Below are 13,095 nucleotides of genomic sequence, written 5' to 3'. Positions count from 1 at the left end.
CACTGTCACATCCCCACTGTCACCATCCCCACTGTCACATCCCCACTGTCACCATCCCCACCACTGTCATCATCATCCCCGCTGTCACCATCCCCACTACCACCATCCCCACTGTCACCATTCCCACTGTCAACCATCCCCACTGCCACCATCCCCACTGTCACCATCCCCGCTGCCACCATCCCCACTGCAATGGTCTTTGTAACCCACCAACATGTAATATTTTTTCAGCTTTGTCTGAACTAAAATTGGGAAGCAGAATCCCTGAGTTTATACCCAGTGCAGCCATGTGTGTGAGTTACATGCACTCCCTGAGCTGTGGTCTCCTGTCAGTGTCTGCTCATGATGCTGTGAACAGGAAAATATATGCACATTGCTTCTCACAAAGTGCAATGTATGTTACTGCAACTGCTTGCTGCTATTACATCTTAGCATAATGCATTCATTATTTAATGCATTGCATACCAACTATGTATAGTCAATAATGACAGAGAAACCTCCCCACCTCCTCCTCCTCCCCTTCCTCTTCTCTTCCTCTTCCTCCTCCTCTTCTTCCTTCCCCCCCCTCCTCCTCTTCTTCTTCCTCCTCTTCTTCTTATCAGGGTTGGACTTGAATTTGCAGTAATCCTCCAGATTGTTAGATTACAGACCCAGCTAGGGACACTGTAGAATTTAGAACTGAGCTGTCAATAAAATAGGCCCAGATCCCTGTCCTTGGTGAGCTGACACCCTAGTGTCTGGGAATGAGATAGAAACAATATATAAGCAAATACAAAATGGGTAGCTGATATAATACATAAAACTTTGCACATAGTAGGTGCTCACTAAATCAGGGTTGATCACAGTTTCCCTCCCCATCACTCCTCTGACCCTCTGTGTCAAACTCCTCTTTCCAGTGTGGTTAAATAACAGCCACAAGCTCTGAACACCTGAGAATGGAAACAAGGCGCCCAGGCAAGAACGAAGTGCAGCAAAACAGAACCTAGAAGTCATGGGACATCTGGATCAGATACATAAACAAGTATTTTGACGTGTGTTTTCCCTAGCTGATCACACCTCTGTACTCCAAAGTTTGCACTTGCCTGTGATCAATAGTCACACACTCTGAAGTTGGGACAGTAAACAGTGGCACTCGTACTGTGTATGGTCCCAGGGCTGTCTCCTTCCTGTCCCAGATGTTTCTGCACTTTGGCTGCTGTGAGAAGCTTTCATCATGTTTACCTTTCTCAGCTCTCTGGGGACCTGTTTTCATCATAGTCCAAAACAGACCAGAGCTTCTCCTTTGACCCCCTGTGGTGTGAAGAGTACAAAGGCCACAGTACTGTAAAGGGAGCATCCAGCACAAGCAGATGCCCCAATCCCTCACTCAGAATAGGGGAACCCAAGCCTAAAATGAATCTGAGTGTGGACATCCGGCCTCGCTGTCTGAAGGAAGGGTAGAATTTCCATCCCACACTCAGCACTGTGGTAAGTGCAATGTGTTCTTGCAAGGTCTGAACCAAGTGAAAGTTAATTGGTCACTGGAATCTTCCCCTATCCAAGTATCAACAAGTTAGTTCTCACAAGATGTAAATCTGCTCATATTATATTAATACTCAATGCATACTGATATTGAATAGTTTTATTTTCTATTATTGCAGTGATTAAATTTTCTCAACACAAATTGCTACCAACTGCTGTGAAATTTATTTTGATGCTGTGTGTATCAGTTAAATCTTACTTGGATTAAACGTTTCCCTGCATCCCCTGCCCCTTCTAATGGGCTCTCTTCCTTATCCCAGATAGCTCCAATCTCTGCTTTCATTTCACATGTATCCCATTACCTACTATTTCTCCCTACTTGCCTGTAGGGAACAGAGTACAATTTCACACAGTTATGTATCTTAGTTAGGGTTTCTATTGCTATTAAGAGAAACCATGATCACAGCAAACTCAGCAAAGCACAGCAAACACAGCAAGAGAAAAACATTCAATTGGGACTGACTTACAGTTCAGACATCTAGTCCATTATTGTCATGGCATGGCAGCATGCAGGCAGACATACTGATGAGGTAGGTGAAAGTTCTACATCCAGATCAGCAGGCAGTAGGAAGAGAGAGCTACACTCGGCCTGCTGTGAGCATCTGAAACCTCCAACAAATAAGGCCACACCTACTGTAAAGGTCACACCTCCTAAAAGTGCCACTCCCTATGTGCCTATGGGGACCATTTTCATTCAAACCACCACAGTATGAAAATGTCATAATGAGCTGGGAGGTGGTGGCGCACGCCTTTAATCCCAGCACTTGGGAGGCAGAGGCAGGTGGATTTCTGAGTTCGAGGCCAGCCTGGTCTACAGAGTGAGTTCCAGGATAGCTAGAGCTACACAGAGAAAACCTGTCTTGAAAAAAACAAACAAACAAAAACAAAAAACAAAAAAAAAGGAAAATGTCATAATAAATTGATTACTTTCTATGAAAAACACGATGTATGCCCATAACAGTATTTATCATGGTACTATTCTCAATATCCCAGGAACATGATAATGAATGAATAATAGTGTGCATATACAAGCGCACATACACATGCACACACACCACATATAAATGCACACCACAAACAAACACATACACCACATATATACACACCCCACACATACATACACCCCACACATACATGCACACACCATATACAGAGACCAAACATATACACACCACACTCACACACACACACACACCACATTCATACCACACTATGATGGTTTATATATGCTCTGCTCAGGGAATGGCACTATTAGGAGGTGTGGCCCTGGTGGAGTAGGTGTGTCACTGTGGGTGTGGGCTTTAACACCCTAGTCCTAGCTGCCTGGAAGTGAGTATTCTGCTAGCTGTCTTCAGATGAAGATGTAGAACTCTCAGCTCCTCTGCCATGCCTGCCTGGATGCTGCCATGCTCCCACGTTGATGGTAATGAACTGAACCTCTGAACCTGTAAGCCAGCCCCAATTAAATGTTGCCCTTATAAGAATTGCCTTGGTCATGGTGTCTGTTCACAGCAGTAAAACCCTAAGACACACACAAACAAAACACACACACACCACCCACACACACCACATATAGATGCACACACCATACACATACCACATACATACATGCATACACCACACAAACACAAACTCACAAACACCACAAACAAACCACACATACACAACCACACATACACACTACATGCATACAACACACATAGCACACAGACACCAAACAGACACACACACACACACACACACACCATATACACACCACACACACAAACACCCCACATACACACACACCACATAACATACATCACACACATACACACACAGATTTAATTTAACACGAGAAAAGAAGGAAATCATGTCATTTTCCGTAAAATCCATTGAACTGGAGATGATCATGTTAAGTGAATCAAGAAGACTCAAAAAGGGCTGGAGAGATGGCTCAGCAGGTAAGAGCACTGACTGCTCTTCCAAAGGTCCAGAGTTCAAATCCCAGCAACCACATGGTGGCTCACAACCACCCATAATGATATCTGACGCCCTCTTCTGGTGCATCTGAAATCAGCTACTGTGTATTTATGTATGAATAGATCTTAAAAAAAAAAAAAAAGATTAAAAAAAAGAAGACTCAAAAAAAAATATTGTGGTTTTCTCTCATACATGGAATTCTATAAAGACAAGGAAGTAGGGGGAAGCTTCTTGGGAAAGATGGTAAGAGCAGATAATGGAGGTGAACCTTAGCATAGCCATTACATCCATGAATAAAAATGTCACAGTGCATTCATTATTTGTATAATACATATGTGCTAGCAAAAAGAAAAGGAACATATATTGAAGTTTGTCGTTTTTTCCAAGTATAAACATTTCCACAAAATCAAAGAATCAAATCTATCCAGTTTTCTATGTGACAGCCATTCTCCTAAACAGTCCAAAGTGATTTTTATCTCCAGTAGAAGTGAGAGTGTAGGGGGTTGATGAGATGGCTCAGCGGATAAGAGCACCAACTGCTTTTCCGAAGGTCCCGAGTTCAAGTCCCAGCAACCACATGGTGGCTCACAGCCACCCATAATGAGATCTGATGCCCTCTTCTGGCACATCTGACGATAGCTACAGTGTACTTATTTATAAGAAATAAATCTTTGGGCAGGAGCGAGCAGGGACTGAGCAAGCAGATATGACCGGAGTGAGCAGGGTTGACTGAAGTTAGCAGAAGTCCTAAAAAGAAAAAAAAAAGTCAGGCCCCTTCCTCCTCCCCACCTTGAGAACTAGGTCCGTTGTTGCCCACCGCTGCGTACCCATGAGTTCCCACTTGGACTTTTGCAATCAGAGATAACAGCAATGGCCTCAAAATGGAGGGCTACTACATCTTGGTATTCTCACCCAGTATGTGCAAGATACTGGCAACATTATCATCATGCAATGCTTTGGATGCAAAGCCACCAGAATACCTACAGAAAGTTCAGAGATTCCTATTTCACTTCCCCATGGTTCTTCCCTCCCGGAGTTCTTCCCTGGAACTCTCTTGCTTATGAGGCTGGGCCTCCTTGGAAGTCTCAAGGCCAGCACATGGCATGGCAGGAGTCTTCCTACAGTGTTTCCGATCTCAAAAGCTCTGGGCAGCCTCTGCAGAACAGCAATAGAACCCAGGCGTCCACAAGAGAAAATGAAACACAGTATGAGGAGGAGAAAGAGGAGCTAGAGTCTGGTTCAGATGATGAAGCGGACTGTGACCTGAGCGATATGGAAATCACGGAGGAGCTCCGCCAGTACTTTGCACAGACTGAGAGGCACAGAGAAGAGAGAAGGCGACAGCAGCAGCTGGATGCAGATCGCCTGAATGACTATGTGAATGGGGACCACGGCCTGTACTTCAACCACCATAGGTCAGTGGAGCCCCCATCTGAGAAACCCTGGGAGTGGCGCCAAGCAGAGATAAAGCACTTACATGACAACAATGCTCCCAAGATCCTGGCCATGGAGGCTGCTGTACAGCTGAGCTTTGACAAGCACTGTGATAGAAAGTAGCCGAAGTACTGGCCTGTCATTCCCCTGAAGTTCTGAGTCCTGGGCACGGAGACCCTAGGCAATGATTCACAGTTCCTAGCCTCTCCTTCTTCATCTCTCCTGGACATTTTTCAGAGAAAGAGGCCTGTATACTGACATGGTGGATACAGTCTGTCAGCCACTTATGATTCTGTCAGCAGGAGGTATACTGTTGCCAACACAAGGAATGTTCACTGACAATGTGATAACTGTATGTATTGGATTGGCTCTTGGTTTTCTTTTTAACAGTCCAGTTAATTGAAATTATTGCCTAGCGATACTGCCCATTGTTTTGCATTTTTAATTTCCTTCTTTAAGCTCTCCAGAATATCATAAAAGCCTTAAGCCACATGTCATTTATTCCAACACTTTTTTAGACCAGTTTTCATACAGCACATGCTAGGTACAAACTCTTAAATCTTTCTGCTCCCACCTCCCAAATGCTAGCTTACAGGTTTGCACCGCACACACTGGGCTTCTGTCCACAGATTTTCTGTGACTGTAGCTCTTTGGAGCCCTCTGAAAATGATGCAAATGAACAGTAAGACAAGTGGCACTTGTTCCTCAGCTAGGTGTCAGCCCATGTGCCCTATAAAAGACCAGAGAGTAAATACTCTGGGCTTGGCAGGCCATGTTGTCTGTGTCATAACTGCCTAGCCCTGTCTTCATAGCATTAAAAACAGCCAGAGTTACTGAATAAACAAATGAATGTGACTGTGTTTCAATAAAACTTTATTTGTTAAAAAAAAAAGAAAAGGAAAAGAAAAGAAAAAAAGTCAGTTCCCAGCAACCAGATGAACGCTCACAACTATCTGTACAGCTACTGTGTGTACTTATATGCATAAAATAAATAAATAAATCTTTAAAAACAAACAAACAAACAAACAAAGAAGTGAGAGTGTAGAACTCCCCAAGCTGTCTGTCACAGAAGACGCGGAGGGCTCCCATTACTCTCCCTATTCTCGGGCCCCTAGCCCTCCTGTTATGAGAGCCGCAAGCAGCAGTATGGAATTCTCCTGGGAGGGGCTCTGAGCTGTCAAGTGACTGTAGCCCTGACCAACACTTTTGCTGAAACCCCTTAAAAAAACGGGCCAGGAACACTTTAAGAGAACACTCCCAAACTTGTAGCTCTGAAGAAATAAAACATGACATTTTAGCTGTTGTTAAGTTACTACATTTCAGACTATTTGTTAAAGAACCACTCACAGATTGCTAATCCCTAGCTAGCTATTTAAAACAAACAAACAAACAAACAAACAAACAAAACCTCTGGATCAGATTGGCCTATGAGCAGGTCTATGGGAGAATTGTCTTTATTGTTAATTGATGTGGGAGGCCTCAACTCACTGTGGGCAGTACCTTTCTCCGAGGGGGTGGTCCCGAGCTATAAGGAAAAACTAAGCATGAGCCTGAGCAAGCCAGTGTTGCAGGATATTTGATCACACTGTTAATCCTGATGTTGTGTTATTTACTGAAACAAATCTGTTTCTAGTTGTGGTATGGCTTAGTCCTTAGTACATACCTTTAATCCCAAACAATGAAGGTAAAGTTAGTTTGTAGAAGGAAGCACCCTTGTTTGAAAGTGATGTTTAATTGAGTAGCCGACAAAGTGACAAATCAGAGAAATATTTGACAGAATAGGATATGTCCAACTCTCACAAGAAGAGAGAGGAAGGGGGAGCTCCTTAAGAGAGCAGTGGAGAGAAAAAAAAAAGAGAGAGGAGGCAGTTCTATCTGGACAGTTGTACAGATGGAGAACAAGCCAGACACAGGTGAAGACAGAACAAGCCAGACAGGAGGAGGCAGGAGATTAGAAGATATTGCCAAAGTTAATATGAGGCCAAGCAGAGCAATTCAGGAGAAGCTGAGAGAAAGAAGCCAGGTTGAATCAGTCAGCTTGGAGAGGAATTTGAGCCAGAACAGCAGAGTTGAACCAGGCAGCCAGAATTCAGAATGAGTAAGAAAAGATGTGCTTATTCAGCAGTAAATCACAGGGGCTGAAAGCATTCTAGGCCTAGATTAGATTGTAAGAGTCTGGGTTAGCAGATGGTCAGTAAGACTCAGAGACAACAATTACATCAGGGCAGTAAATGTTACCATCGCAAGCCAGCAAAGCGAGGAAACCCCATTTCTGTTACGCTTCCTGCCTTGAGTTCATTCTCTGACTTCCCTTCAACAGCAGACTGACCTGGAAGTGTAAGCCAAACAAATCCTTTCTTCCTACGCTGATTTCCATCAAGGTGGTTTATCACAGCAACGGGAAGGAAACTGGAGCAAAAAGAGACTGTGAGAAGGGAAATGGATGTTTTGAGGAAGAAGGAGGGTGATTGAATCCATGTGCCATGAAAGCAGCAAGAGGGGCTACTTGGGTTGAAACAAAGGGGATGGAAGAGAAGGAAGGAAACACAAATCATATAAAATTGCCATAATGAAACCCACTACTTCGTAGGCTAGTGAATAATGATAATTAAAAAAAAAAAAGTCTAGAAAGACAAGAAAGGTCTAGAAAGAGTCATGTGGGGGATGGGAAGAGACTGGTCTTTATTAAGTCTATGTTTACTCTGCTCAACCTCTCCTCCAAATGCAAATACATTTAATGAGGAAATAAAATTAAAGAGTAAAAGTAGAATCAGCCAACACATGCTTCGGTAGTTCTAGTTTCATCTCCATTGCTGTGAAAAACAAAAAACAAAAAACAAACAAACAAACAAAAAAAAAAAAAAACCCCACCTCAACCAAAACCAACTTGAGGAAGGGAAGGTTCACTCAGCATATAGCTCCAAACACAGTCCACAGTCCATTAAGGGGAAGTCGAGGCAGGAACTCAAGCAGCAACATTGCATCTATAGTCAAGAACACATCCTTGCCTGCTTGCACCCAGGCAGCTTCTTTCTCTATTATACAGTTCAGGGGCCAGCACAAGACAGCGATGCAGTCCACACAGAGGGAGAGTCTGCCACCCTACCTCCATGAAGGCAGGAAAGACAATCAATTCCCTTCTACAAGCACGTCCACAGGTCAATCTGATCCAGGTAGTTCCTCACTCAGGCTCTCTTGCAAAGTGATGCTAGGTTGCAGCAAGTTATTTAAAAACTAGCCCTCATAATAGGTAAAGGAGTAGAGAACCCACGGTGCATACAACAATAGAGTATTGCTTGGCAATGAAGATGGATGAGCTACTGGCTAGCTGGATAATATAGCATGACCCTGTCTCAAAAAAAGAAGGAAGAAAAGAGGGGAGGGGGAGGAGAGAGGAGAAAGAAAGGAACAAAAAAGAAAGTAGAGAGGAGAGTAGATGAGGGGAGGAAAGGAGAAGAAGGAAACAGGTGGGCAGGGGTGGGGGAAGAAGGAAAGTCATGATGGTTTGTATATGCTTGGTACAGGGAGTGGCACTATTAGGAGGTGCGGCCTTGGTGGAGTAGGTGTGTCACTGTGTGCATGGGCTTTAACACCCTTGTCCTAGCTGCGTGGAAGTCAGTCTTCTATCAGCCTGCAGATGAAGATGTAGAACTCTCAGCTCCTCCTGCACCATACCTACCTGGACACTGTCATGGTCCCGCCTTGATGGTAATGGACTGAACCTCTGAACCTGTAAGCCAGCCCCAATTAAATGTTGTCCTTATAAGAGTTGCCTTGGTCATGGTATCTGTTCACAGCAGTGAAACCCTAAGACAGAAAGGAAATGAAAAACAGGGAAAGAAAAGGTACCATCAAGCCAAGGGAAAACCATGAGGAAACTTAAATGCACATCATGACGTGGGAGAAGCCAGAGTCAGAAGCTGCCTTACTGTATTGCTCCTTCAGCCATTAGGAAGAGGCAAAATCATGGAAGCATCAAAAAGACCAGCAGCTCCCAAGAGCTGGGCAAGAAGAATATGAATGCACAGCAGGATCCTGAGCAGGAAGCTCCTGTGTGATTTTGGACACACACAGAACCCAGTGATTCCACAACAATATTGTGCACCATCAGTGAGAGACAGGGTGTTGACAAAAGACATGTGTGGTGGCCAGATGAAGAGGAAACAGGGTGAGGGTGGGAACTTGCTTCTTGCCACTCAATTTTTCTATAAACATAAAAACAAAACCTGTAATCTGGTCCTAGGCTACACGTCTTTCCTCAGGGTTTTTTTGGGGGGTTATAGGTGTGAAGGGGTCACAACACAGTACTTAATTATCAGATGAGCGGAAGGACTAAAAGGGACTAAGGTACTGAATCATGCAGTGTTCAGGAAGCTCTGTACAGGGTCGTCCTCTAGGTAAGGTCAGGCGCCTGTGCTTAGAGACACTCTCCAGATAAGATCAGGAAGACAAGAGGGAGCCCCGCTGAAAAGGACATGTGGTGGACTTCAACCTTAATAGCAGGGTCCCAACAGAGGAGCACTGTCAGTTTGAGGCCAGACTAAGCTACTGAGCAAGACCTTATATCCAAAAAATAGATAGATAGATAGATAGATAGATAGATAGATAGATAGATAGATAGATAGATAGATAGATAGATAAACCAAATGAAAGATACTACATAATGGTGTGTGATTAAAAACAGTGTTTGAACTAACCAAAAACCAAGAATCATTTGGTAGCTAGTTCTGAAATAACTACTTGGGAAATTAAATTCTAAACCTCAAATTTAGCCACAGATGGATTAGAGTTCCTAATGTAAAAATTAGAACCCAAAAGTACTAGAAGACAGCAAAGGAGAGAAAAAGATACCTTAGCCTGGGTGAGTGTTCCTGTAAGACAAGATGAACCCTAAACAACCCCAAGACAATCAGCAATGGCAGTAGTGCTTTGAAGAAATGTGCCTTCTTTGGGTGCCCTCTTCTAGTGTGTGTCTGAAGACAGCTGCAGTGTACTCATATAAATAAAAAACTTTTTTTAAATCAGGGAAAGCAACTTGGAAACAAGAAATTTGTACCTTAGTTGAATATGAAGGAAATTAAAGTTTAAAAAGAAAGAAAGAAAGAAAGAAAGAAAGGAAGGAAGGAAGGAAGGAAGGAAGGAAGGAAGGATTACAGACAGTAAGCACTGAAGTAATTTTGCAAATGTCTGTGGGTGGTGATTTAGGGCTTGCTTTAGTCCAGGTTCTCTAGAGTCACAGAACAACTCAACAATGGGCAGCTGTGGATGGGAGATTCAAAATACTAGTAGTTGCTTAATCCCATGAGGCTAGGTGTTTCAGCTGGTCTTCTGTAGAAGCTGGAATCCTGAAGAAGTAGGCTCCAATAGATGTGCTGGCAAGTAAGTGCAACCAGGTGAAGAACAGTGAATTTTTCTTCTTACAACATTGTCCTTCTGTAGGCCTCCAGCAGAAAGTATGGCCCAGATTAAAGGAATGTACCACCATGCTTGGTCCCAAGCTATTTTTTACTTGGAACTTGCTCTATCCCAGAATGCCCTTGAACTCAGAGACCTGGTTGCTTTTGTCTCCTTGGATTAAAGGTGTGTACCACCACATCTGGGCCTAAATTTTTCATGGCTACTATACCTCAACCTCCAGGTCAAAATTGTGTGTCATCCCCATGTCAATATCCAGATCCTGTGTCTTCCAGCTTCAAGATTTGGATCACAGGTGGGTCCTCCATTTTTAGATTGTAGTTTATTCCAGATAAAGTCAACTTGACAACTGGGAATAGCCATCACAAGGCTGAAAAATAAGCCAGCCATTGATCAAATGGGGGGAAATGAAAACGAAATGTCTAGAAGGGGAAAGGTAGTCACTGGAAACAAGGTGGGGTTCTCTGTGGAGTTCACAGGGTTTCCACAGCTCCCCAGGGATGCCAGAGGTTAACACACAGAGCAAAGAGAAAGCAGTGGTCGTGGGAGCCCTGACCTAGCTCCATGGTCACCATGATCCCCTCCTATTTCCTACCACTTGCCAGGTCTCCCATTCCCACCATCCGCAACTGACCCTGGGGGTGACTGCTGGACCGTGTCATATTCAAAAAACCTAGTGCTTTCTGAGGACCAGACTCATGAGGAATGGCCTTCCTGTCTTTACATCATATGAAATCAAAATACAACTTGTAGTTTGCATGGCTCGCAAGATCAAGAAACAGGAGATGGTCTGTGCGGATACTTTTAATAATCTCAGAAAGTGATTTTTTTTTCCAAAGGGCCACTGTGTTGTTAGAAGTCTTCATCGCCTGAGCTTGAGATTAGGGAAACCATTTATTCTTCATTTTAAAAGATGTTCATTTTCAGGAAGTATGATGAAATGCAGTATCTAAGGAGTATTGAGACTGAAAGTGTATGGTACAGTTTGCTTTCTACACATAAAGCTGAAACTGACTAGCATAGGTTCAATGTATCTATCTCCTGCCAAATAGTAGCATTTGAGGAACCATATTTTATTGTAGATATATAAAAAAGCAGTTGTGATAATTTGTATATGCTTGGGCCAGGGAGTGGCACTATTAGGAGGTGTGGCCTTGGTGGAGTATGTGTGTCACTGTGGGTGTGGGCTTTAATACCCTCATCCTAGCTGCCTGGAAGTGAGTATTCTGCTAGCAGCCTTCAGATGAAGATGTAGAACTGTCAGCTTCTCCTGTGTGGGGAGCTGCAGCTGCCACCCTATACTGAACACCTGGTCTCTGGCCAGAGCAGAAAGCATTGATAATCAAGCCATTACTTGGAGAAGCTGAGTGCCTCCAGTTTGTGATGCAAGCTGGTATGAATTTCCTGCAGCCTATTATGCTTTGCCACGTAGCTGATGCTGATTGGGACCAGGAAAAGTATTTAACCTTCGAAGGCTGGAGACTTCTAGATTCTAGAGAGAGGATTATTATGAGCCAGGCAGTGGTGGCGCATGCCTGTAGTCCCAGCTACTCGGGAGGCTGAGAGAGAGATTAGAGAGATTAATAAGAAGAAGTAAAAATGAAGGTTCCTGAATAAAACCTGCTTGGAGAAGGGCTTGTGTTTGCCTCCTTATTTCCGCTGGACAGAAAGGCGGCTTACATATGGTGGCCCATACGGGGAGTGGAGAAGTTAGTACGGGGAGAGACATAGACTTACAGAGAATAGAGGAGAGACATACGGGGAATGGAGAAGTTCGTATGGGGAGAGACGGACAGGGAAAGAACTCATCGGGGAAATCTTCTACGGCTCAGAACTCCTTGCAGACAGGGCAGACGACTGGTAAGTTTCCCAGGTAAGGTTAAAAAAAAAAAAAAAGGAAGGTACTCGGTGAAGAGGCGATAAGGTCTCCAGGTTTGGAGCAATAAGGTCCCTTTAAGGGCGAATCAAAAGTGATAATATGGGGAACTCGCAGTCTTGCCCGTGTTTGTTGCTCTTAAGGAGCTATTGAGAACAAAAGGGATAGAATTAAAGAGAGAAACCCTAGAAAGATTCCTGTCAGAGGTAGATATCGCAGCCCCTTGGTTCACAGTGTTGGATCACCTGACGCTGTCCAGCTGGGATGAATTTAGGGGGAGATTTGGAATTCACCTGGGAAGAAGGAATCATAAAAGGTGGAGTGCGACCAATCTAGAAACTGATTAGGAGCTGCTTGGAGAATAAAGTGTGTTCTAAAGCAGTAGAGAAGGGACAGGAAGCGTTAGAACAGCTGAAGGAAGAAAGGTCAGCAAAGTCTGAGAATCAGACTGATGAAGGTGGTTCGGATTCTGAAGAAGAACTTGAGAAGCTAGTACAAAAAATGGAGAAGTTCACCATTAGGGTGGAGCCCACAGGTCCAGGGCCGCCTGTATCCAATGAATAGGCTGCTAATTGAGCAGCTGATAATCCTGCCTGGGATTTAGATATGCTTTTAAGGCAGGGCAGGTTTGCGCAGCAGCAAATTGGATATCGGCTGCAGGTGTATGAGCAAGTTAATATGCTTGCTACAAGAGCATGAAAATCATTGCCTATCAAGGGAGAAGTTGCAGGACCCATGGAGCTCTTTTCAGACTTTGTAGCTAGAATGATAGAGGCTGAGTGTCTGCACAAGCCGCTCTTAAAGGGGACAACAGCTTTTTGCGCTAAACCGCTAGCACCTTTGCCCCTAGGGTAAACAAGTTTAAACTTGGAACAGCTGTGGTTCTG

The 13,095-nt window shown here is 43.9% G+C and overlaps 1 protein-coding gene across 1 annotated transcript; it reads left to right on the top strand.

Moving 5' to 3' along the window:
• The first annotated feature begins 4,353 nt into the window (after positions 1-4,353).
• LOC116082508 (gem-associated protein 8-like) lies at positions 4,354-5,040 on the top strand. Its single transcript, XM_031359414.1, has one exon. The coding sequence runs from the start codon at positions 4,354-4,356 to the stop codon at positions 5,038-5,040; it is 687 nt and encodes a 228-aa protein (XP_031215274.1).
• Positions 5,041-13,095: the final 8,055 nt, after the last annotated feature.

This window comes from Mastomys coucha, unplaced genomic scaffold (assembly GCF_008632895.1).
Source record: "Mastomys coucha isolate ucsf_1 unplaced genomic scaffold, UCSF_Mcou_1 pScaffold7, whole genome shotgun sequence".
Lineage (NCBI taxonomy): Eukaryota > Metazoa > Chordata > Mammalia > Rodentia > Muridae > Mastomys > Mastomys coucha.
This window is presented reverse-complemented; position numbering and strand designations above follow the sequence as displayed.

Bases quoted from the DNA above. Each gene is read 5' to 3' on its own strand.
- LOC116082508 (XM_031359414.1), top strand. From the start codon at position 4,354: ATGGCCTCAAAATGGAGGGCTACTACATCTTGGTATTCTCACCCAGTA.